Source organism: Halichoeres trimaculatus, unplaced genomic scaffold, assembly GCF_033239565.1.
Source record: "Halichoeres trimaculatus isolate MK-OKI-2021-1 unplaced genomic scaffold, fHalTri1.1 fHalTri1_scaffold_4, whole genome shotgun sequence".
In the NCBI taxonomy this organism is placed as follows: domain Eukaryota; kingdom Metazoa; phylum Chordata; class Actinopteri; order Labriformes; family Labridae; genus Halichoeres; species Halichoeres trimaculatus.
In genome coordinates this window covers 25655100-25682321 of record NW_027437182.1, presented here as the reverse complement: position 1 = coordinate 25682321, position 27222 = coordinate 25655100, and the positions used below count along the sequence as shown (strand labels likewise).

The window sequence follows — 27222 nt, the reverse complement described above, 5'->3', positions numbered from 1 at the left end:
ATCCCATTTTGTGGCAAAACCTGGTTTAATGAAAGGGCAATAAAATGAGATAGTTGTGTTAGTGTCTAATATTTACATTTGTAGTCTCACACTGTCTTCTTAGGGTTGCGTTCAGGGCAGATTTTAGCAGTTTAGGGGGCCTCATACAAGACTGCGTATAAAATAGATTAAATAACTTAAACATCAAAACTAGCTGGACTAAGTTAAATAGAATTAATCAACTCATGACATATCTTATTGTTGAAACACAAATCAAAATAGTGTGCAGCTTCTTTTACTTACCTCTTTAGCTAAATTCATCTCTACAAACCCAAGTATTATAGTGGGACTCTGTATCCACAGATATCAAACACTAAAAAATCAGATCGGTATTGGGGTCCATAAACGCTTATTAGGACATCCTTAAACAGAACATTATCTGGTAAAATGCATAAAATTGTTAAATGTTGTTGAGCAAGATTGTTTTATCAGCTTCTGTTTCCAAGGAGAGAAATGTTTGGTGTTAGGACAACTGGTCTAAACTTTGATAATGGATATCAGCTGTGGAGTTTCAGTTTTGGTGGAGTTATTTGTTCAGCAGTGCAGCCTAGCTTCTGATTTTAAGTAGCTTTTCATGTCGACCACTAACAGCAAAGTTGTGAGGTTGTTTTGTGATTTACAGCTAAAAAAAAACTTGTCAGCAGTAAATGCTGTCCAGAAATGAGGGTTCTGTGTTGCACTAATCTGAATGGACGTTTTGCTTTGACTGTCAGGAATTCATTTCGGGCTCAGTTTACCAGGCCCTGTTTCTATGCTACGTCCAGCTGATCCTCCGTCTGTTGCTGGGGAGCTGTGTGTGGGAACTTCTACAGCTCTGTCATCGATCCACGGTTGGGACCCGTACGCTGTCCCTAAGGTTAGCTCTGTGGAACATTCTGGGCTTGGGTCCCAGAGAATAGTGACATGTCAGCAGCCCATTCAAATGAACAGGCTGAGGGTAGCACTATGTTAGCAGTGCTGGGCCGAGGGAGGGGGAGGGCACAGGGTGAGCATGCTAAAACTGGTGCTGTGTTAAACACTGCAGGGATAGACCGGGGAGCGTGGCTCCATGAAAGGCCTGCTGTTCCTGGATAGGCTCTGACAGTTTGGAGCTGTGGACGGAGGGACACATGCACTCTGAGACAGTGGCTCTGACTCTTATCCTAAGTTTTTAGGTCAGAAAGAGTTTGTTGTCATAAATTAACAACCAAGAAATCACCATGCCCCTGATCTCTGATTAAAACATGCCACATGATATGAACTAATGGCCATGAAGAACAAGACAGCAGTCTTCAACCTCTAAGCAGCTCAGTGAGGCCACACTTTGGTAAAGTGGTGTTTTTAGCTTAATGTTAATGATAGCATGGAAACAAGCTCACAGTGGCCACCTCTGTCTTCCTGAAAGGACGTTCTCATAAACATAACTCATAAAAGTAAAAAGGATTCAGGTGGATTTCATGCTTTTTTTACTACATATTGAATAAGTGTTGTTGATTTTAGCGCCTGGCTATCAGAGCAGGTTGGTATCAAACACTTTAATAAAAGCAGTTATGTACAAATAATAAGAATGATAACGTAACAATGTCTGTATTATTTTTTTTTACATATCATCAGTTTTTAGATCTTTGTAGGTATTGATCCTATACTGAATAATCTTCTGTACATCAACGTTGGTGTGGTCTCTTATTTCATTCAGAGTTTTAAAGCTCTTGTTAGGACCTGTGTTGAACAGTTGGACATACATCTTATCACTTTTTATTTTCCTGTATGCTTTTTGATAAATATTCCTGTCCTGCTCTCTTCTAAAGGTCAAGTGTATCACTCATTGTGAAACTTTGCAGTAGAAAATGTAAACAAAGCTTGTTTTCGCAGCATACTTCCCTCACTTTGAAACGGATGCAGAAACAGTGGGTAGACTCAGTATAGACATCATTTATTTTGTCGCTCATGGTTTTGATTTTATTATAAAGTCACGAGGAGGCTTCAGCCTGTTTCATTCTGTCTTTTTTCTTTTTAAACACAAGAGGCTAAAACTTGTCAAAGCAGCTTTAACCTCTTATACAAATGTAACCTTCAGAGTTAAACATGCTCAACAGCTCAGGCAGGAATACACAGATACAATATGTCTGAAAAAGGTCTGCTCTGCTGTGAACTCGTTGCTCCCTCCCTTCACCACATTGGATGTTTCGACCAGTTCAATGAGGAGAAGTCACAAACTTCCTCTTTTGATTTTTTATAAATGTTACGTCCCAGACTATTTCCCTCAAACATTGTGACATTATGTTGCTTGTTATGCTTTTGAATTGAGTTGAGCTTTTCTGCATACAAAATAGGGGAAATTATTCTTGGAGACACAGTTAAACTTTTCTGGGTTTGGTATGTTTTTGTGGCTCTGTGTTGGGGTTATATCAGATTTACGATGAAGCAGAGCCAAGAAGCTAATGTACAGCCTGAGGCTCGACCCTAATAACTGACCACTTGTTTCATAATTGGACTAAAATCATGCAGCCTAGGTTGTTCAATTTGTTGCTGTGCTCAGTTGAACCCGCATTTGAAACGGTAAAACAGAAATTAAAAATGAAGTTGATCCTTGTTACAGCTGATCTGAAACTGAAACAGCTGACTGCAACTGAATGCAGCCTGGGGTCTTAGCATGTTGGTGTCTATTAAAAGGAAAAGGTGATCACTTTTAAGGTTTAAGATTTAAGATCAGCGTCGAGGCTTGTTTATTATACACCACTGGGTCAAGCCTGTTGTTTATATTAGTAATTTCATCGAATATCGATCCTCTTCAAACACAAGAAAAAGAGGTAGCCTGCATGACAGAGAGGCTGAAACTTGAAACTTTTTTTGTTAAATTTTCAGGACAATTTCTCAATATTTTTAGAAGTCAACTTAAGTGGATAATCGTTTGATCTTCTTATGAATTCTGATTAGACAAACATCAGTTTTAGCCCTTTGAAAAACTGCATCACAGCACTGCTCTCACACGTCAACCAGACTTATCTGAGCCTTTTTGGGGCTATTGTGTGTGAAAAATGTGAAAAATGTCGGCAGTGAGCTCCAGCTCTTGGATAACTGGCAAACTGGACAACAACACACTGAAATCACAGTTGGTGTGTGTTTTGTTTCGGCCCAGGGTTTAGTCTGACGAGGTCACAGCAGACACGTTGGCATGTAGAGAAAGTTGTAGCAGGATTACGGCACATTCTGACCTCATTAGTTTGAAAAGAAATATATATCTCAAACGGAAGTGTCTATGTTGCTAACTCTTTCTCTATCTGCACTTCTCTGATTGGTTTTATGGAGGAGTTTGATAGATTTTGTCTAGTCTGCTTATTGAATGATAAAAGTAGAGAAAAAACTAATCAATTAATTATTAATGAGGCTTTAACCTGTAGCAATCAATAAACTGATTTTGCAGCACTAAGTGCATGCTTTAAAAGCAAGTGTAGCTGGTGTGATACTTCCAGCTGTATTTCTTCTTGTTTTGTCTGTCTCGTCCTAAAAAAGGCTCATATTTAACACTTAAAGTGTTTCACAGGAGGCCATGTCTGAATCGTTTCTCAAGTCAAATATAAAACGTGCTTGACATGATAATTTTACAGTTGTTTAACCTCACTGTTATCTGTCTTTCAGGTGCTGTCATCGCAGCCATTGATCAGGTTTAATGGCAACCAAGGGGTAAGAACACATCTTCTCCCCTCGATACTGAAGCCTTTTCCTGTCAGCATACAATTTAAGAAATTATGGAGCTCTAGTTTTCAAAAGATCATTTCCAAGCTTACTACCAGCTGGCATACACACACACACAGGCACACAGACACAAGCACACACACATGCAAGAAATCTTGCTTTTTCAAACAAGATGTGATTATTTCAACAATGGTGCCAGCTGCAAGCGAGATTATTTGTTTTCTGCCTGTAAAATGACACTTCTGTGCCAAGTTTTGCAGCGATTGTCAAGTTATTTCAGCATGCCTCATAACTTTTATCACATGTGTCATGTGCTCTGTCAACCCTGCTTGATCACGATGCTCTGCTGTCACTGTGACCTGATCAGGGGATTGTTTGCCAACCTGCTGCTGGCCTCAACATTTTGTTTATTTTTTACTCGGGCTTCTAAACGTGCAAATGTCAGCTAAGCCCCTAAACAAAAGCTGTCTGTCAGGAAAAGAACATCCTAACCTTTAAAAAAAAAAACGTGTGAACTGTCTTGTTCTGTCTTGACATGTGTTTCCTCAGACGTCAAAGCTCTGTTGTAGGACAGATATAAAAATGAAAGAGCGTGTTTGTTTGTTTCCTCTTGTAACATCTAAGATGGATTTGACAGTGAAAAAATGATCCTAAAGCAGCAGACTCTCTGACTCCTTCCTAGAATACTATGGGGTAAACTGATGCTTTTTCTGATGTTCTTTTTTCCCTCTGTAATCTGATCACACAAAAGGCTTTTAAATTGACAGTGGCTCACCGTCAGTCTGTCATGTTACCAAAGCACTGCGATGACAATTATTCAAGAGTAGCAAAAGAAAAAACAAGCATGTATGTGCAGACTGTGCTGGGATTACTTTGGGCTGCCTTGCTTCCTCGCTGCATCTGGGACATGTCAATAAATGAACAAGGGTTGGAGAAACAAAGAAACCATCAAGCAGCAATAGATTATGTCTGGAGTTCTTTTTTATGTCTTAGATGGCATGAAACTCTGCCCTTACCTGAGCAATTAACTCTCTACATGAAGAGAATTAACATCCTCATGTTTACCATAATTCTTTGTACGCGCAGTTGCTTCCTCAACGGGTGAAAATCAACGTTTTTACATGTGTGAGCCTGCCTGCTCTGACATACAAAGGCAGTCTATGAGCGTGTTTTTACTACAATTCTATCATTTCATTTAGCAGACGCTTTTGTCCAAACACAAGCAAGAATCAGACAGGAGGAAAACCTTGGTTGATGCGTTGAAGTGCTTTAAGTTATTTGGCTGCAGATGCTGCCATCTAGTACCAGTAGAAGTGCAGTTTTTTTACACCATCTAAAAAAATGTTGCCACAGCTAACCACAATTAAAAATCCACTTCAACAGTATCATTCACCCTTCTGCAAAATTCAATAATCAGCGCTAAATATTGACTAAGAGGGTCTGAGACTTTCTGACTCATTCTACCCCTGAGGACAAAGAGGAGAAGGGTCAGATTAAGGGTCTAAGTGTTTCCTGAACAGATGAGTCTTCAGACATCTCTTTAAGTAGAAGGGACTCTGCGTATCATATAGAGTTAGGTAATTCATTCCACCATTTAGGAACAACAGAGGAGAAGAGTCTGGCTCGAGATTTAGAGCCACACTGGGCCGGGAGCACCAGGCGTCTGTCATAGCCAGAGCGCAGTGGGCGAGAAGGAGTGTAGACCTGGATAAGGGACCCCAGGTAGACAGGAGCCGTTCTTGTCACTGTTTTGTTAGCCAGAAGAAGAGCTTTGAATTTACTGGAAGCAAGTGAAGAGAGATTAACAGTGGGGTGACGTGCTGTTTACTGGAAATTTTTAATGTCAGCTTTCTTTTTTTATTTACCAACTGCAGATTTTGTTTGCTGACCAATGCAGCTGTAGCTCTTTATTTGTGATCATTACTGTAAACGTGGCCTCTACCCCTGCATTAGAAACATGTTTAAGCCTTGAGTTACCTTTAACTTATTATCTTGCACCCATTTGACACTTGGTCATCTCAGGTTGTAAAAAGCTGCTGCATAGTTTGGCACCATATTGAGAAATAAAGCTTGAATGTGACTGTTAAATCTATAGGTTTCTTAATTTTTGGTCAAATATAACCTGCTACTCTAGTCCCACTCATCATGTCAGCGCCTTAGCTTTAGCAAATGTCTGTCTTTGCTGAGGAAGCTCAGGGAGTTATTTACATTTAGTATGTACTTTTAAGAGTTAGAGTTGTGGTACCTCAGCAGTGTCACTGTGCAATAGCTTAACTTATGTAAGTTCCATTATATAAGTTAAGAAAGTCTACACTGGGACAAAATTGAGTGAGAACCTGCTTTTAAATACAGTTTGAGGGTATTGGCTGTCAATTAACTTGCAGTGCACCAAGAGAGTACTCACAGTGCTTTAGTGTGCACTGCGATTCGGCTGTGAATGCTGGTGTGCATTTGGTGTATTTGTTTTTATTTTCAATAAATTTACAAATTGTGTGTGTTGTGTGTATAATTTTGAGAAAAAGAAAAGTATTTATTCCATTTTAGAATAAGAATAACAAATGTGGAAAAAGTGAAGTGCTGTGAATACTTTCCGGATGCACTGTAAACATAATGGAATATATTTATAGATGTGCATATTCTTTGCATTGCAAACCTGGTGTTTTTATCTGATGATTTTAGACTGTCAAACCAGTTATTTGATGCTTGCTTTTCTCTGAGCTCACCATGGAGGAGCAAAAACTGTGCTGACATCTGAATACAAGTCAGCGATGTAAAAGTGGCTAAATTGCAGAGCAGATGGCCCGGCTGTCACGATGCAATCTCACATTCATTCACATGTTTTCATTCATTTCGTGTACAGCTCCCTCCCCAAGCCCTGCAAAAGTTTACACGCTCCAAGTTTTTGCAGCAAAGAAAGAACTGAATGACTGGAGTCTGACGGGAGGTGTTTTCTGATGAGGGTTTCTGTCTTGAAGTGGGAGAAGAAAACGCACAAGTGGACAGCATGAAGCCTGTATGACTGTCACATCTCAGCATGATCCATGACGCTTGCACTGACTTGCCAGAGTAGTTTAATTTTATCATTTGTCATCACGTGCTGCTTGGTGTAGATGAGTGGCAAATACGAGCCATTTTGAAAAAATGTATTTTTGTTTTTAATGTTCTGATAATTTTTTTGTTTTCTTGCTCCTTGTTGCGCCTTGTTCCTTGTCACTCCTCTTGCCTTGAAGGGAGGACTCGATGAAGAGCGTGGGGGTCTATCCTCTCATACAACCCTACTCTGAGAGGACTCATTGTTTGTCAGATGACACGCAGAGTGATAAGATGAGGCAGAGCGAGGAGGGGGCGGTTGGACAGCCTGTTTAAAATCCACTTCTTCCCTCTTAAAACAAGGAGTATTACTGGTAGAAATATTGTGTTTCATTGTCTGTGGCTGCCTTTTATCCAGTCTTTCAAGTGATCTCTGTGCCCTTTAACGTAGGCTATTCTAATTTTTTTAATTGCTGTTTTGTCTAGCTTTAGAGGTAACAGCTGGCTGGCGCTTTTGGGGCTTAATGAAGACTTTAACAAGGTTGGATATAAGTGTATGGTATTTTTGGTTTTGGTTTATTGAGTCATTTAAGTTTTCAGAAGAATGGTAGCAACAACGACTACAGATTATTCCTGCTGGGTGTCTTACTCTAAAGTTAAGAAAGGAGATGGTGTTGTATTAAAGCCAACATGATCTGGTTATTTGTGAATGAATTATATTAATGAATTCAGCTTTACTGCAGACAATTACTTTGAAAAACACAAAGTTTTTGTCATGAAAACTGAACAACAGCCCACCCCTTACATCTACTGTAAGTGTACAAGTGAGGTCTCATGAAACAATGGCGTGTCAGTCCTCGTCTTAAAGATGAGCAGCTTTCTTGGTAATCAAAGTATGAGCATCTGAGTTTCAACATTCACAAGTTGGTTCAACTGGAGCGTGAGCCATTTGGTGTGGAGGAGCCTTTTTTTCTTCTTCTCACTCTTTCATCCTCTACTATGTGAGTCAGTGAGTCAACTGAGTCACTCCCCTGAGCTCTTCCTCTCAGCCAGCTCCTCTGCCTCTTAATCAGCTCTGGATTCACACTCTCGACCTCTCGATGCTGTTCCTACAGTAATGAGGTCGCCGCAGCAGTGAATTTCGATAGTTTACAACATCATGGTGTCATGCAGCTTGTTTTATTGTTGATACTCAGTCCTTGAGCAAATATAGCATATTTCAAACAGGCAGATTTCGTTTTCTCCTGCTACATAGAGGTTGCTACCTAGAGACTGAGCTAAGTCCCACACCCTCATACGGCTAACAATATGCTGCAATCACCCTGCAATGACACATTCCTTCAAATAGCTGCGTCTGTGTGAGTGAGACAGGAGCTGTTTTCTTTGTTGCTTGTTATGAACATTTTATTGAACCATATGAGGCTGATGTTGCCATGAATCTATTGCGATTATTTTACCGGTTGTATTTTTCAGCCTGTAAGACCATCACACCTTCATGTCCATATGAAAGTTATGGAGCTGGATTTGTTGTGTTAACTTGTTTCCCTGTTAAGCCACCAGCTGAGAAAGATAGTAAGTAACAGGTGTAACAAGACAAAGCAATGTGGAGGTAAATGGGACAGCTGGTGGGACAGATCGGCTCAGTGCAGGTGGTACTGACTGTTTACACATTGGGCATCTTTGTGTGTTAACTCACACACGGCAACACAACAGAGGAAGGGCGTTCTGAAACCTCAAGTTTAGCATGATGTTGTTGTTTTTGGAACCAGATTTAGATTTGGTGCTGATTTGGTGCTGCAAATATTAAAATTTAAAAAAAATTAAAAATGACAATAGTAAGCAATGTGAAATAAGCACCAAATGCTGTTTCATTAGCAAGCAAAGAGGTATTTAACAGAATGTGATTCTATTTGCTGTCTTGTGTTAAAGGAGCAATTAGAGAGCCTGGGAAACAAGCAGACTGCTGCTTGTTTGCATTACATTGCATCAGAGAGCATCTAGCCCATTGATACAAGCCAGTGACTACAATAACCAGTTTCCTCATCACTACACACTGCTGTCTTCTCTGCAGAACAAGCCATTAATTGGTTTCTCTGAGGGCGTTTAGTTGTAAAAGGTAGAGTTCAGACCAAAGCTTTACTACCTGCTTAACAGCTTCATCACACCCACCTGTCAGTCATATCAGCCAGCCCGTACCTGACTCTCACCCTTCCTTTTGAGTTATCAGGATTAAAGAAGTAAGTCACTCTCATGGTGACATTTAACGGACTGCAGTTTTCTCAGCTCATGCATCAACTTTATTTTCTACACGTGAGGTTGAGTGGAAATGGCTTATCAGTGATTCCTAACAGAGAGCTTTCACACCAGCATGGCCCTGTGTCAGTTCTGGTTCATGAAGCTTTTTTCAACCTGTTCAGACTGGGAAAAATACAACCCAGAACCTGAAAAGTTGGAACCATGACATCATTGGTGAACATGTCACATTCTGTGTTAATACAGGGTGTCCGCGGGGTCTTAAAAAGTATTAAAAGTTGATAAATCAATTTTGGGAAAATTAAAGGCCTTAAAAAGTATTAAAAAGTCTTAATTGTGGTTTTATGAGGTATTAAGTTTCATAGGTATTCAAGCTTTGACCCAAAAAATATCCATGAATATTTATTTTCCTCCTTGCAACTGTCCCCTGATTGGGACATTAAACATTCAGTCGATAAAGTTCTAAAATAGAATAGAATAGAAAAGAATAGAGTTACTTTATTGATCCCAAACTGGAAAATTGTTGTGTTAACAGCAGAAATCAATGGAGTCAGTAGAAAAATACAAAAATAAAAAAGGATAAAATAAAAATAAATACATAAAGACTAGTTACAATAAGATACAACAATAAGGATTGTGAGCGGTATAAACACCAGCTATAAATTGACGTCATTTCTAGTTTCATAAAGAGAAATTTAATACAACATTAAAGCAAATCACACAATCTCTGGCACATGTCCTAAATTTTAAAAATGATTAAATAATTTCTCATTTTCTTCAGCAAGTTGGCCTTGAATAACTGCTGTTTCTTGTTGTGGGAGTGTCGATAAAGCTGCCTTTAGTTTCATTTGTTCTTTCAAGCTTTATTCCTCCTTAGCTTACATCATTTCTGTAAAAATTAAACTACAACTGTTAAAAAGTGGATGCCAACAACAACTGAAAGTTGCGATAAAGTCTTAAAACTTTTTTAAAGGTTTTTGAAAAAGTCTTAAAAAGGTATTGAAATCAACCTCAGGATTTTAGCACATACCCTGTTATAAAATGAGCAGGAAGTCAAGCTAACACCCTCCCACTTTAGTTCCGCCTAGGAACCGAACCAGTACTAGAAATAGAACCGTGCCGGTGTAAAGGTCACCACAGACCGCTCGCAGCACCAGGAGCCAGTGAGTTAGCTGCATTTTCTTCCTCATTCGTTGGCTTCTTCATTGGTGAAGAAAGCTGTCTGTGCAGCTGATGATATGTTACACAGCAAATGTTCTCTAATAACTTGAGATTTTAAATAATGTTTGGGGTTTTTTTTGCCTGGTCTTATTAATGCGGTGTATGTTGAGTTTAACCTGAGTGGAACATTATGAATAAATGAGTGCACAGCTCTTAAGTGGGGCAGATAAAGGACAATGTATTTATTTATAGTTAGCCACCTGCAGCCTTCACACGTGTCAGGACCTTTGGTAAACAGAGCTTAGTTGCACACAGTCTGACCACATTCAGTCTCCGTGCTGACAAAGGAGCCAGTGAGTCACAAACTGAGACTGGGGTAGAGTTTAGGTTGCTGTGCTGCTCACTTCTCAGGAGGAGCTTGTACCAGAGTGCTAATCTAATCTGGAGCTTCAGCTATCTATGTTAGCCTGGCTCTGTGTGATACACATGTGTCAGCGTGTTTTTTTTTTTTTCCTGAATATATGCTCAGGAACACAGATGAGCAGGGTTAGTTTTTCTCTTTGGAAAAGTCAAATTGTTAAACTCTTTAGCTCTCTTCTAAGTGTAAAGATAGTATTGGGGAGGAGAAGGAGCAGACATGCCTCTTAATTTCACCCATTGCCTAATCTTAGTGATTTAATCTATCTGAAAGTTTTTCATAATCAAAAAGTGTCCAGCTGCCTGCTGATGATTGCTACTTTGCTGAGGTGAGGAGCACAAGTTGTTATTGGTTTACCTCACTTCTCCTGTAGCTTTTTTTTTTAATTAACACCTGTATAGTGCGGGAGGAAGTTAATTCTGGGGCTGGAAAAGGACGTGCATAACTCTGCTGAAAGCCAGACTCAAATACCTCTCATAGTTCTCCTGTTATAGTCATTTACCTGCGGTTCCTCTAGTCACACGTTTGGAAACAATCAGGAGTAGTCTGCTCTGGAACCACTACTATAGATGAATAAAGCCAAAAGAAGACAATATGACAGGTTTTATGCGATGTTTTGTGAGCTTTTTATTGTTTCTGGGGCCAACAAGAACATACCTGTGGTTTATTCACAGCTTTGCTTAGTCATGGCCAGGTGTTTAAGCCAAGGTATACAGCACAGAGAATGTTGAGTCTGAGAATAGACTGTGGAGTCAAACAAAGCACTTGTCTGAAAAACATCTGTGGACAGTGAAGGTAAGTAGAAGAAATGAGAAAACACACCTGTCAAAGGAAAAGGGTTAAAACTGTGCTGTCTGCAATAATTGTTGGCGTGTTGTTGAAACCATTGTGTTTTGCATGTTAAATCTTTATTTTTTTCTATTTCTCTGTCTTTAACAGAAAATTTCGATACCACGTTCAGAAAATTCCAATGAACTGCAAACATTTACTTTCTACCTGTCAAATGTGGGCAGAGATAACCCCCAGGGCAGCTTCGACTGCATCCAGCAGTACATCACAAGGTGAAAGAAAACACTGACTTTTCACTCCGTCTGCCTTATCAAATGTGAAACTGACTTGTCTTTTCAGCAACTTCAAGGCTGATGTAAAATGTATTTTAATTGTTGGTCATTGTTGAAATCCTAAAACCACAGTCTTAGTGTCAACAGTCTTTGGATGGTTACCTAATGAGTGTTTCCAGGCTCACATTCTGTTTACTTCAGACAGTCAAGACCTGAGGTAAATCTGATGCCTAACAGACACAACCAATGGACACATCAGGACTTTGTCTCCAAGTTCTAGCTTTATTGACATGACACTAGTAAATGATATACGTTCTCTGTGTATTTTTAATAATCCATGTCATTAAAATAAAGTGTTTAAGGTGAGCAAGGTTATAAAAGTTAACTAAAACGAAACTTAAAACGAAAACTAAAATTTAAAATACATTGCAGTTAACTCAAACTAATAAAAACTAGAAAAGAAAACAAAAACAATAAGTAAACTAAAACTGTATCTTGTGTTCACAAAACTAACTGAAACTAACTAAAATGATAGAGAAATTTCCCTTAGTTATAGTTTTTGACAATATTAATAGCCTTTAGGATTTAAATTAATCAGACACATTTTCCCAACCAATTTTAGACAGTTTTCAGCAGTTGTCAGCGCCGTACAGCACCATCATAGCGATGTATAGGGATGAGCTTGTTTACTGCACTGACTGGCTGTGCTCTGTGCTGTGACAAAACGTAGAGGAGCAATGAATCAGAGCATCTGTAATAGTTTAATTGTTTCAGAGTCCAAGTTTTTATTTATTGAAGCTCACATTATATTGTTTTCTTATAATTTATGTTAATATTATTTTTATGTAATTTATGTCAACATTACTTTATTTAATTTATGTTTATATTTTTTATATTAAGTTTATATTATTTTCATGTGTTTAAGGCAGCAGCCAACAGTTCAGTATCAGCATTGACTGAGCAGTGAGCACTATGTTGAACTTGAAAATAAACTGTATGACAAAATATTTACTCTGACCTTTTTGAATCCTGCACCTGGTTAATAAGGTATGAAAAACTAAAACTAAACTAAAACTAAGCCTTGTTGCAAAAATCAAAACTAAATAAAAACTAGAATGCCTGCTCTAAAACTAATTAAAACTAAACTGTAATGGAAAATAAAATGTCAAAACTAGCTAAAACTAAACTATAATGACAAATCCAAAACTATTATAACCTTGAAGGTGATACAGGCAAAGGAAATGCAACCCTCAATCAAAATCCAATTTAAAAAAAACATTTTCCTTTTGGCTTGTGTGTTTTTATGCACAGATTATCAAAATAAGACTCAAGTTATTCTGAACATGTAATATACAAACTGTCAGTTTTTGACACATGCTCCAAGCTGTTACATTACAGCTGCAGTGACTCAAGACCTGCTGAATATGACTCCATGCCCATAAGCACTGAGCCTCAAAAACTCATTCTGCACACTTTCTCTTGCCTAAAATGCAAAAATGAACTGACAGAAGAAGTGAACCAGATGTCTGAGTCAAAAGAGAAGGAAGTGGAGAACTAAAAATGGGGAACAACAAGATCTTCTGTCTGACTGACAAGTTTTCAACCCAGTTATTCTGAAGGTATTTTATTATAACTGTTGAGTCAGATGGGGTTCATCATCATTTCTGACTGAATCCTAATCAACTTTGAGCCTCCGCTCACAATGCCAGCAACATCTAATTTTCTGCAGAATCCTCATCAAAGTGGAAATAAATCAGAGAGAGTCTGAGGATCAGGAAAACATTGGATTTGAGTTGTACTGTGGAAACACGGTTGGATGGAAAATGAAAAATAACAAAAGTGCCTTTAGTGTATTCAGTGGATCTCATCTGGGGAAGGAATGTATTGTAAAGGGTGAAGCTACTGTGAAAAGTAGGAGACTAAAGTAAAATGTTGAGAATTAACATCAGTTTGTGGATTCATATGAAGCATTTTTGGGTAAAATTCTCAAACCTGAAATTTAAGGAATGTGTCTCTCTCCCAGTCTCCCGCCCTAAACTTTCCTCTTTGTTTTGGCAGTGAAGGGAGCATTCAGCTGGACTGTTTGGGTGGGATCCAGGACAAGATTACAGTTTGTGCCACAGACGACTCCTACCAAAAGGCCAGGGAAAGCATGGCTCAAGTTGAAGAGGAGACTCGCAGTAGGAGCGCTATCGTCATCAAGCCGGGGGGAAGATACGTCGGTGAGGATACATGGCACACACACACACATACAGAGCACCAACATGTTCCTGTGACCTGCATGTGTTTGTGTAGCGATTTACAATGCAGCGCACTGGCTGTGTGGGTCTGGGGCTGATGGCTAAGAGCCAGCAGACTGCCAACAACCCTCATCTGTTACAAGGACATTATTAAATTTGATGGTGGTTTCTTCCTCTTTTACAGCACACTTTATGCATGCTGGCCTCCACTTCCTTCAATCTTTGAGTGTAGTTTAAACTACAGAGCTAATAATGCCCCTGTGCATAGCTCTTTGTTTTGGTGTCTGACCTGAAATATAAACACTCTGTGCAGCTTTGCCTTGCTGTCTGCAAAGAAATAAATCCAGTGAGAGCCTCTTCACTGTTTAATGATGAGTCAAAAATGTTTAGTCCATGAGTGCTGTGGAGCAACAGTGTTTTTCACAGTAGGAGGCAAAACAAGAATGTGAATCACCTTAAAAAGAAGGTCTCAGTTGGAGGAGGTGATGATAGCTCTTGTTTGTAATGGAAGGTGAGTTTGAGTGGATGTGGTAAAGATCAGTGCATGATACATCTTCTGTGAGTCATCTGCCAGCTCCTTCTGCCATCATCACTCACTTAGCTAAAAGATATTGACAGAAACAAATATATTTAAGACTGAGGTAAGAGCTGTGTTGTCTTTTCGAGCACAGTCTGCTGACTAGAATATCATTTGACAAGTCCTTTTTTCTTTTACCAACACTTCTATTTCAGTTATTAACTACCATATCTTACCTCTCCTTTGCCATTCATCTTCATCTCAGGCAAGAAAGTCCAGATCCGGAAACCGGCTCCTGGCCTCTCCGATATCGCCCCATTACGGAGGACGTCTCGGCCTGTCATCATCTCCAGCAGCACGCTGAAGAAAGGCGCCACCCAGCACAGGCCGCTCAGAGAGCGTCTGCTACACCTGTTGGCCCTCAAGCCTTACAAGAAGCCTGAACTGATCCTGAGACTGCAGAAAGATGGCATCTCACAATTAGACAAGGACTCCCTGGATAGTCACCTGCAACAGGTAATACACACATTCACCCCCCTCTGTTCTCATTAGTCACTCATTTTGACCTCAAGAGAAAGTTACCATGTCTGATTGTCCTTAACAGCACTGGTTCATCAGCTTTCCTTTGCCTTTTTGTTTTCCCAGGTGGCAAATCTAAATGGGAGGGACAACACCTTCACGTTGAAGGACTTTTTGTACAAAGAAATTCAGAAAGACTGGCCCGGCTACACAGAGGGTGACCAGCAGCTTCTCAAGAGAATCCTGTTTAGGTATGTTGGAGAATGAAGTTACCCTGACCAAAAAAATCCTATTTTTCACTTCCTCTCAACAACCCACTGTTATACCTTCATTAGTCATTGCTAGCAATGTAAAACACATAGAGGCATAAAGGTGAGGCAAGATCCTACCCCAACTGAGCTGGAATTGGAGATAGAAACAGAGGTAAAACAGTATTACTGTAAGATATCAAAATTTTTATGCCAGAGTGAGTGTTTGGTAGTATGAGTATGTATATTTAGCCCCGTTTCCACCAAGAGGGCCAGTTTGGTTTGTCTTGGTACGGCACGCATTTTGTGGCATTTCCACAGGCTAATCCCAGGACAAATCTCCAAATAACCTAGATGAGCCATCCCACTTTTTGGGACCCTTCTGAAGGGTTGCCAGACTAAACCGATGCGATCCCGGAAGGTGGAACTACAACACTGCAGATTGTTGATTGGTCGTCACTCACCATGTGACAGCGAATCTATTTCTCACTTGATTGTGTTTTGTATCAAAGAGACACATGGAAAACACAAAGAAGGCGAATTGCTGGGTGTAACCCATAGTAGCTCTATTTTTACTGTCACGTTTTTTTCTTCATTGGATTTATTAGCAGTGCATACTGTGTCGTGCTGCTATGGTGTCACGCTATCATGTAACTGGTGCAGCTATCGGCATCCGGCTTACACGTCAACTACCACGAGGGGCATGGTTGGCTGTGGAAACACAAACAGGACCAAGCCTGATTCAAACCAGACTGTTTGGTGGAAACAGGGCTTCTGAATCATGAATTGCATCTTCCTGCTCACAGTATTTTTTCTAAGATTGGCTGGATCTGTTCACAGTCACGCTTACATGGGATAATTTCTTGCACCAAAGTTACAGATGTAAAATGCAGCAACATGCCACCATGTTTATAAGGGGATACAGCACACTTGCCTTGGAGCAATTTATAAAGGAACAGATCATGTCATCAGTTAGCATATCAAATATCCCTCCTTTGAGTTTTGGTTTTGGACCTAACAATCAGAGTGTTGTGAGGTTTGGAATTCTGACAATGCAGACTGCAGAGCACCTTGTGTTGTTGTTTGTTTCGTCTTGGGCGTTAGCGAAGCCACAAGATGTTGGCTCTGGTATTTAAGAATTGTAGGACAGCCAAACACAATCCACTCACTTCCTTTCTAAAGAATGACATGTAAACACACAAGAGCTTGTTCTCTCAGAATCAAAGAACGAGGTTGATTAATATGATGGTATATGAGATATGCTTCAGAGTAATAAGGCTAACTTTGATTCCTCTGCTTTAGATATTTTTAAAATGTCTAAGAATGGATGTTTCTGTGTGTGGCAAGAAATATCCCAGTGTGCTTCACTGAGTTTCATGTACGTGTTGTATTTGTTTACAGCATGGGCTGTTGGCCTTTCCCCCTGTGGAAAAATCTGGTTTCTCGGGATCTGGGACTCTAAGGAAAAGCAAGCTCCCTGTTGGCTATATATAGAACAGGCTGCATTGCTCAGATTTCAGTTTATGTTTATGTAGTGGACTCAGGAATAGCTCCTTTCCATAGTAAACTTAGTTTTCACTTGTTTAACAACTGTAAAGGCACCCATTGTTCAAAAAACACTAATTTAATTCAACATATGAATCCTGTAACAAAAACTGATTATGAAATCTAGCTTGATGTGACACTGTTCCTGACTTAGTTTTAAAGTAGTAAGAGCTTTTGAAAGTTGTTCTCCACTTCAAGTGGAGTGAATGTTGACACTGTTCTTGTGTTACATTGTAGTTGAGTTTTTATTTTTCTATCTAGTTTTTCTTGTTTTTTTCTGTGTGCATGTGTCCTTATTTTCATGTTTAGTTGTGTAAAAGTGCACATGCTTCTACTCTGTGTGTGTCTGCTCAACAGTACTTTTTGCTCACTTTTTGAGTTTATCAGCTGACTAAGAACCACAACCTCCTACCTAACACCACCTCCCCCTCCCCAGCTCCTTCAGAGTTTTGAGCTAATGCAGTCAGTCACGCAGGAGCAGCACAGCAACACGACTGGAACGCACATGATGTAATAGTGTTCCAGCACATGCTGATCCGTGTGCGAGGTGGCATCGGTCCAAGGTTCAGCCGTATCTGCTGGCCTGCTGTCTCACTCGTAGCTCCTGCCTGTCTATGTGACCATCCCCACAGATACAAACACACACACACAGAACACACACACACACACACAGAACACACACACACACACACACACACACACACACACACACACACACACACACACACACACACACACACACACACAGAACACACACACCCTGATTGAACTAGGGTGGGGTGTTGACAAGACTTAGTGTACCCAACTGCCCTCTTTTGATAATGTCATCAGTTAGGGCAGCAGCATCTCTGCATGTGCAAAATGTTCCTTTAAATTTCACATTGTTTTGTCAAGTTGACTTCTTGTTTTTATCAGTAAACCCTGAAACAAGAGCTGTAACTCTTTGTCAAAGAGAACACAGCCAAGTTTAGCACAGATGAGCTTCTTGTCAAAGTTAATAAATAACTTATTTGATGAATGTCCTGAAAAAATAAAATGGAATTTTAGCATTTGTTTTGTTGTAGCTTAGTTTTGTCTTTCACAGAAACTCTGTCTATTTCATGAGCTGAAGCTTCATTGAGGTTCAGTCCATAAGTTGATGAGCAAAGCAACGTAACAAATGTGCAAGTTAGCTGTAGGTACGCGCTGACAAGCACGGCTGTGTCAATTAGACTGTCACAATCGCACAATTTTGCCAAATCATGTAGCTCTAAACATGAAACATAATGATGGATAAGAATAATTTTAGCTTTAAATCACTTTAATGTCATACACAAATTTTTGAGTGTGCATACTGTGGAACCTCCAAAACATCATCCATACCCAGGATGGGTTGTAGCATATTCCTCCTTTCAGCTACCTTGTCAAGCCACTAACGCTCTTGTCTTCAGCTAGCTACCAGATTTTTTTTTAGCTATTTAATAAACATGCAGCATATTTTATCTGTAGTGAAGAAAAGTATTTTCTGACTGCTGCAGACTGTTTGTTCCACTCAATGTTGCTTTGTCTATTTTTCAGAGGAGTGTGGCTATGATAAAATGCTGCTCTGTGAAGTAGGTCCTCCTTTGCTCTGTTGTCATAGCTACTCTCTCAGCCTCACAAATCAACTGTTGTGCCCTGTTTTTATTGTCCTCATTCATCTGCAGAACAAGCTTTTCACTGCAAAAAAAGCAGATGTATTTTTATTTCTGCTCCTAGGACATGCACAGTTCTATCAGAAAGTTCAAACCAGAACAAATAAAGTCTGACTGACATTAAGAGGAAGTTGAAAAGAATAAGGTAGTGATCAATAAGTACTGGAGTGAAGATCATTCAAGCTTTGTTTTTGTTTTGTGTTTGTATGTGTGTGCCCTCTTAGGAAACAGAGCCAGGCCCAGAACAGCTCTGCCCCTCCATTGGAGAGCCCACCCAAAGAGCCAGCCAGCAGCTCACCGTCTCAGGTGAGCTTCCTGTTCTCTCTTCTACTTCACCCTCATTCTGCCACCCTGATTTCACTCCCTCTGTTGAGTAGGTCATCTTATTCCTCTATAGCAAAGATATTTTGATGGCTATAGTAAATTATTTTTAGATACATTTCTGTCTTAAGGAACAGTTGTCAAATAATCTTGGTAGTTCAGCTCAGCTGTTTGCTAAGATTTTTGGTCATTTTTTTGTTGTTGAATTAATTCTCTCAGACTGTTTGGTGTTAAACCTGCAGGTTATAGGCAACTTATTTCCAATTGAATACTCTTTGTTAAACTCATGTTTGATTGTCTCCAGCACCTCCAAAGCTGGTTGAAATGGGGAATTTTTGGACAGGGATGTTTTGTTGGGTGTTTTGGGATTTTTTTTTCTACATTTCCACCGGTTTACCCACACAATAGTCTGCTGACTAGTAACTGGCAGTTTTGTGGTTTCTGGTATTTCCCAGGCAGGGTATATTTAACTCTTAAGCCGCATTCCAACTCTGTCATGCCAAAGATTACATAAAGTTTTTTTTTTAATTTTATTAATGTCCTTTGGATAAGCTGAGCTTTAGTTGTTCACTCGACATAAAATATCGTTGAAAGAAAGTTTTGAGATTTATCCAAAGGGGTAAGTCTAGTCAAGTGGCCCTTTCAGATCAAATTCTGAATTGCCGTGACCTCAATAACTGAATAACTAAAATGTTCTATCAAACAAAATCATCAAAGTACATTATATTATAGTCAAACTCTTACTTAAATGGCATGATTTCTTTGTTTATATATCTCTCGTCCTGCTGCTTTTTCTTTAGGTCAGTCCAGAACACTGAGCTATCCATTGTGTACACACCCATGAAGCAGAGCGTAAAGAGTCTCTGCTCCCCTCAGATTCTCCTCACCACAGGCACCTACTGTAGAGTATGTCCTTACCTTTCCCCTCCCTCAGTAAGCACTGCATAAACACACCAGCAAACAATACCATACGCTTATTTTAAGATTCATGGGTATAAAAGGTGAAGTTGTGGGAACTTTAGATCAATCAAAAATCAAAAGAAGGATCAGAAAGAGCCACAAGGCTCACAAGGCCAGACAGAGTCCACAAAAGGTTCAATCCAAAAATGGTTTTCATTCCTGCAAGTTTTCTGTATTAGATGTTTGAATTTTTTTATTTTTTAATATCAAATTAATACAAAAAGGGTACTTCCTCCTCCTTTTTTGTCTTTCAGTGGGATTAAACAGTATTTTTATTTTATAGCTATCAACTAAGGCAGGACTGTGGGTCTTATTCAAAGTTTGATGCGTTGTCTCATGCTTTGCTAGAAGACATTTTTCAAGAACAACTAGGATACATTTTTTTTCAGATTTATGCCAATTCAGGATATTGGCATAAATCTGAAACAGAATAATCAAATCGTGCTGAGCTTTATGTCAAAGAAAAAAGGAGATCTAATGGCCAGTGAAGGTGTTGTTCTGTGTGAAGTATCCATGAGGATGTTTGTTTGTGTTGGCCTTAAATACAACCTGCTGTTAAAAAACAGACTGCAGTGAGCCATCTTGGCTCTTGGCGGTGTATATTTGCTGTGCAGTTTATGACCTTTGTGATACAAGCAGCCATTAGCTGCCAACTAACTTAACAATCCCAGTGCCAGAGGAAAAAGTATGAGCATGTTTTTATCATTTCCTTGTTTCTGCCAGTCTTCATTTTGAAGCCAGTGTTGTAACTGTATACTCATAGGGTCTGCCCATTTTTACATTTTCCTGCTTTTTTGTCAAGCCGTGTGAATAGAGAGTGTAAAGGCAGTTTAGCAATATCTTAGTCACTTAGTTCAGAAATACTCTACTCTACAAGGCTAAGGACTGACAAGACGTCTGTCATTTTTTCATTTTGATCCCTGGAGTATTCTGGTTAGGACACATACATCACATCACAGTCACTGGCTCAGCCGCTCCCAAAGACGGTGGTGAGGGCTGAGTCAAATAGGACTTGTCTGTAATGTAATCCCTGCTATTGTGAAAGGACAGCACAGTCATCATAGTCTTACTGCTACTGAGAGAACTGGATCTCAGATACCATTTCTGATTCCCCTTTCCTTCTTCCTTTTGTTTTGTCCGTCCACTTATTCCAGATCCTCACCTCTGCTCCTTCCTCTGTCCTCTATATCCCAGGCTATTTTTGTTTGCTTCTGACCTGAACAGGAGTTTTTCCTCTCACTCACAAAGGAGTTGAAATGAAATTGAACCGTGTCTTAGGTTTTGCTTCTAACACTGCTATTTTTCTGCCAGAAACGGCCTGCTGCTGACTTCATCGACCCTCTTGTCAACAAAAAGCCCAGGATATCACACCTCGCCAGCAAAGCTGCAACAGCTCCAGTCAATGGCAAGCTCAGCACCTCCAACGGGAGAGGGGAGTCAGGTGTTGCTCCTGCAGGGGTGGTGGTTTCAATGTCAGACAGCGGCATAATGTCCAGCTCCCAGCAACTGCCTGTGCTGGACATCCCCCGTCCTTTTGAAGCGCTTTCAGACGTCAGCAATGACTCCAGCCACAACGGGAGAGACTGTGACTCTCAGGAAACAGCCATGTCCGAGAGACTCAGCCAACCTCCATCAGTGTTCTCAGCCTCAGTGGTGCTCACAACGCCCAGCGTCTGCACACAATCACCCAGACACACAGGTCTGGACGTCCCTACAGACAAGACTCCTTCATCCTCAAGCGTCAAATCCAAAAAGAAGTCCAAAAAGCATAAAGACAAGGAGAAGAGTAAAGATAGGGAGAGGGCGAGAGAAAGGGGACATGAGAAGGAAAGGAAGAGTCATGAGGAGCGTGTGCCTGAGCCCAACAGAGCCTGTGAGCTGAGCCAAGCCAACCTCAAAAGCAACAGTATTCCACACAAAAGCACAGGTGAAAACAACAACATAAAAAAACACTTTTTCTCCTGCACAGAAAGAAGTTGCATCAGCACATCAGTTGTTTTGGTTCTTTCTTTAATCAAATATATACAAACACTTTGTGCACACATGATTTTAATGGTTCTAAATACTGTATCAAAAATGATCAGATAGGCCTGTAATGAATCAAAGTAGTACTTGGACTCCAGTTAGTCATCACTGTGAGAAGGTGATGCAGCATGTGACCATAAAATGACTCACTGATTGAATGGAGACCCCTGGTGTTCAGCTTTATGCTTTTCAGAAGCCATCAGATGGCTTCTTTAGAGGATTCCTCATAAGATAAACTAATCATGTAGATTATAACTTTATTCTTAAATCATACATTAAAATGAATGCCTGTTGTTTTATTCAGGTTCCAGGCAGACACACAACAAACGTAATGTTCACTCTCCTGGTTTTTATTTCAGATCTGAATGGGATGTGCAACAGTACCAGTATTCCTCTGTCATTACCTGAGGTGGCAGACTATTTATTGTGAGTATTCAACCATTTTAAGTCTTAATTAATGAACTACCATAAAGCAATGCTTTTTTTCCCCATGAAGGATCTGTGTCCTTATTGACTCTATCAGAACAACTGAGCTTTTTACAAACTGTGAGACATTGACCCCCTTGAGTATTCTGAGGAAGCACAGAGAGACAGAGATGCTGTGAGCTGAACGGGAAACATGCATGCTGGTGTTTTTAGAACAACAGGAAGTTAGTTTTGTCATTTGGCCACTTACCAACATGATCTACAGTTGAACAATTGCAGTGAAGGCTGTGAAACACAGCTTGTTAAAGGAGGGAAGTACCATTGGCTTTAGCTGTAAATTGAAGTTATTGTGTGCTTTGAGTTTTGAATTTTGTCAACATATTTTAATTCATGAAGTAAACTCCTAACTTTGGATTTACTGTCGTACAGTTCATTCATCATAGAGCATTCTAGTGATGATAGTCAGTTCCTGTACGAACTGGTATGTTTCATTCAAAAACTGATTATAATGTATTTAGCACACTGTTTACACTTAAAGTAAAATAGTGCTTTAATAAATTGCGTCCATCGAATTGGCTCAAGTTTTTCCTCCAGACCTGAGTTGGTCCCACACTTTGTTTCTAATAGATGTCACATCAGCTTAAAGTCTGTGGGGTCTTTGAAGGTCTTCTTCTATTATTTGTATATTTCTCTGACTAGTAGTACCTCTTCTAATTTTACCTCTAGGAAGTACACGGAAATTGGCTCACCAGAGCAGCGTCAGAAGTATAAAAATGATTTCAACACAGAGTACAGTGAGTACAGGGATCTGCATGCCCGGATAGAAGGCGTCACCCGACAATTCACCGTGCTGGACAATGAGCTCAAACAGCTTCAACAAGGCACAGACAAGTACCAGGTAGATATATGTACATTAATTTAATTTAACCTTTATCTTAATGTTCTTCACTTAACTGGATCATCATCAAGTATTTCTGTTTCATCCCGACGCCTTCTTCCCTTTTTGTGTTTTTTATTTACAGACAATCCACAACCAGATACTTGAAGAGTATCATAAAATAAAAAAGGTAAGTTCAAGTTGTACTTGAATAAAGTGCCAAGTGTTACATGATGCCAACACCCCCGGGGCACTGTGTAAACTGATGATAAAAGGATATTCTTGATAGTTTGCAAATCATTACATCTCTATATCTAATTGAAAATAATGAAAAGACACCATATCAAAAGTTGAAAATGAGAAAATTGAGCTGAGAATGATTTTTCTGTAAAACATAAACATGTTACAAAGAAAAGGTTTGACAGAGTCAAAAAAGGAAAAACACTGAAAAAAGTTGCTAAAAACCACAACACCGGGAGGAACATCTAAACTAATTTGTAATGTGTAAGTGAATGGCTGTGAAAAGAGCTCCACAGAGAGGCTGAGTCTCTGGGAATAGTTTCTCTACCCTATTACAGACCTAGTAAGCAAGTCTTAATGACTTCAGTACAGCAAGTACAGGGCTGAAAAAAGTACAATATGCATCCACAAACACGGATTAAAACGAACACATCCCAAAACGGGACCACATTTAAACATGATCCAAAATCAGTTGACCTATTTGGGTCAAAGATAAAATGAGGCAAAGGAGGAAAACCCTCAGGATTTTATTCGACACACAGTAGGGCATTATTTTTTTGTAATCATGGACACAAAGCCAACATCCCTTGTTGTATGTGCAAGAGCTGAGGTCATGAGCTGTTTACACATTCAGGAAGGTTCTATCAAAGCTAAGAAACTGGTGATGCCATCCAAATAATGTCTTTTTCCAAGCGTATTTCAAGAAGACCATTAGTAGAAGTGTCTGGGTGTTAAACTGGTCTACCTGCAGTCCCAACTTCTCACCCAGTGAAAACAATTGGCACATCACAACAGACATAAGGCAAAGAGGACCCAAACCATTGAGCAGCTGAAGTCCTGCATCAGGCAAAAATGAGACAGCTTTTTTGAAACACATGTTGCCGGCATCACTTTTAAAATGAATCTCCTTTTTTAAATCACAGTTTTGGATTCTACATTTGATATGTTGTCTTTTTATCCAAATAAAAATTGGGTTTAAATGTTTTTTTAAATCATTAATTTATGTTACACAACTTTGTTGGAGTTAGAAATGTATAAAATCAGACTGTGACTTTTTTTTTTCTCTTTCAGACTAATCCAAACTATAGTCAAGAGAAGAACCGCTGTGAATATCTACACAACAAACTGGCACATATAAAGAAGCTTATTGGAGAGTATGATCAACAGCAACTTTAGGGGTAGTTATTAGACATTGTTTCCCTGTTATCTCTGGAAACTTAGCAGATAAAGGAAAACTCTGGATTCCACCTGTGCTAAATAATGTTCTCAAGCAAGATGCCATGAAGGGAGTATTCTCCTCACTGGGGCCAAAGGCTTTAGTGAGGACTGAGCAGGACACAATCTGTTTTTCTCTTTCCTTTTCTTTTCTTTTATGGTGGGCCAAGTCCATCTGTGTAGTTACAATGCATCTTAAAAAAAAAAGAAAAAGGTTTTGTTTGATTTTGTTTTCTTGACAGCCCACCCTGTGTCACATTTAGAAGTGTTCCCACTTTCTTGCAAGATGAGCCTTCAAGCTTGTAGGCCAAATGCAACAAAGATTTTTTTTTATTTTATTTAGATAAATTAAGTGACTCTCCCCATTACTGAATTTCAAGTGTTTGGATGTTGGATTTCTTTTTATTTATTTTTGACACTTAACTGGGGGGTTGGGTCTGTTTTACACTCCTAATATCAGTACTTAAAAGCTGTCTCCCTTATTTCCTGTCTTCACATCTTGAATGTCAGCCAGTATTTAATTCAGAAGCTGCCTTGCCCATCAAACTGGCCATCTGTTAGTGTTCATTATTTTTCTCTTTTTAAGAGGGGAAATTATCACTATTGATTAAATCAAAATGATGCCTCCTAATGCACACAGTCAGATGCAGGTTTTTGCACCTGGCTTTTTTTCTAAAACCATTTGCAGATGTCTTAACAGAGGGGACGTTGGAATGTGTCCAGTCACTCTTGAGCTGCAGATTTTTCTTTGAACACAGTCCCATCACTCTGTCACAGCCCACTGCATTGCTCATGCTCTGGTTTCAGCAGTGGTTCTTTGTTATGGTTCATCAAATTGTATCAGTTAAAAAAACTAGATTAAGCTATTAATTGGTTGTCTTTTCAGTTTAGGTCATGATGGCTTTTGTAGCAATAGAATTGTTCACAGTTATCTTAATGCTTCAGAAGATCCTTGAATTGTAAGATGGTGCAGATTTGCAAGCTTTTTTTTTTCTGGGAAATGTTCAAAAATTTGGTTGAGCCACTGATCTGATATCTCTAAGTTCCCTTTATTGTAATCTTAAAGAGTCACGTCAAAATTATGTTTACAGTGTCTTTAAAAAGATCAAATGTTTTGTCTGCTCATCGGCCCACATGCTAGTCCATCGAGAAGACTGTTAAGATGAAGCCATCCTCTATCATCTTCCAGGGAGAGCCTCTCAGAGAAGGAGGGCTCACCTGCGACCAGTGTTTGCCTTTTTCAAATGTGATGTCAGATATTCACGGAGGTGAACCTGAGACCTATTTACTGGATCAGCTTTCCTCTCTTAGAGGTGTCAAGACGACTAATTTGAAATGCTGTTCCAGAGCTTTACCTGATGAACGAGCAAGTCAAGTTTCGTCAGTGAATGCATTTCTTATATCAACCTTTTTATGTGAATATGAAGAATCAGCACTTTTACTCCTGATCTTGCTGTTACCTGGGAGTTTTGTCCAGTGACCTTTCTCTTTGTCCATCAGAGTGCATGCTTTATGAATGTGTTACAATGAACAGTCTTTGTATCTTTACTTGAAAAAAAAAACTGCCCAAGGATCTCAAAATCCGAGCAAACGCCTAGTCCAGCTGAATCAGTATGTAATCAATCCGCCATGGGTTTGACCAGCATGTATACCAAAGTGCTTAAAAGTGGAAGGAATCAAATCGCTTTACCAAATGATGGCAAAGGATCATGTCACAGTATTCTCTTTTTTCTGTTCTCATGTCTTTTCTCATTATTTATCATCCAGTGAAATCTGTGTCAGTGTTTTCTTTTGTGAAGCAACAGGGCGGTCCTTTGCCCCCAGCCTGGATTTACAGAGCTCTGCTTAAGCGCTTGGATGTGATGCAGAGTTTCAGAAACTATCACTCTCCTCATGCAAACACTACATCAAAGTCAGTCGTCGAAGGCCCATCACAGGCCCTGCTGGGTCGAGAGCAAGGCTGGATCGGGACTTGAAGATGTTTGGGCAGAGGACGATAATGTGAAAGTCTTGTCCAGAGTCAGTGGTCCTGTGGCCTTTATTAAGATAGTACACCTTTCTCCACTCTTGATGTTCCTTGTTTTGAAGTCATATATTTTACATGATCACTGTATTACAACTCCGGTCAAAAACCATTGTGAATGAGTTCATCACTAAATGCATTTTCCTCCAATGGAGAGCAAAGTGTTTGGAAGAAATGATATGCCAGCACAGGAGTACCGTTGTATGACTTGATAGTGCCAAAATGACCTGTTGTATAGGTTTTTTTTCTTTTCTGACTATATACATGCTGCTGTAAGGCAAAGAGGGCTTTGGAGAAGAGTCGTGAAATGTTGGCGCTAAAACCCAAAGCACGCTTTTTGAAAACCATAAGGGACTGGGACTGAAATTGATCTTTGTTTCAATAAAATTCTTAAAATCCTTATTTGTGAAATTCTGAACCAAGTGTTGCTGTTCATTATTAATATCTAAAGCTGAAGACTTGGAACATAAACAAGGACATTTTTCTTATCTTTCTTGCTTTCTTTCCTTTTTTTTAATTTTATTTTTTGAATTGTTTCAAATGCATTTTTACAGATACTGTTTTGGGGGTTGTTCACACGTGTAAATGACTCAGCACATACAGCTGGCTTATTTTCTAAAACATACACAATTATACAAATTTATATGACCAACTTAACTTCTTAGCCCTCAAGGAAGAACTAATGCATTTTAAAACATACTAAATGTGTTTTTGAAAGCTATTGTACATAATTATTCATTACTAGCAACTGATGGA

At 39.4% G+C, this 27222-nt stretch overlaps 1 protein-coding gene across 1 annotated transcript in view; it reads left to right on the top strand.

The window, feature by feature from the left end:
- The window catches only part of ell (elongation factor RNA polymerase II), a 39131-nt gene extending 12285 nt beyond the window's left edge, over window positions 1-26846 (top strand). The window contains exons 2-12 of the mRNA XM_074668750.1: window positions 3658-3702; window positions 11516-11637; window positions 13696-13859; window positions 14660-14910; window positions 15040-15164; window positions 18604-18685; window positions 20972-21587; window positions 22045-22111; window positions 22838-23009; window positions 23134-23178; window positions 24300-26846. Coding sequence (XP_074524851.1) covers window positions 3658-3702; window positions 11516-11637; window positions 13696-13859; window positions 14660-14910; window positions 15040-15164; window positions 18604-18685; window positions 20972-21587; window positions 22045-22111; window positions 22838-23009; window positions 23134-23178; window positions 24300-24404 — 1794 coding nt within the window. The 3' untranslated portion in view covers window positions 24405-26846. The remainder of the gene's footprint in view (window positions 1-3657; window positions 3703-11515; window positions 11638-13695; window positions 13860-14659; window positions 14911-15039; window positions 15165-18603; window positions 18686-20971; window positions 21588-22044; window positions 22112-22837; window positions 23010-23133; window positions 23179-24299) is intronic.
- The last annotated feature ends 376 nt before the right edge of the window (window positions 26847-27222 follow it).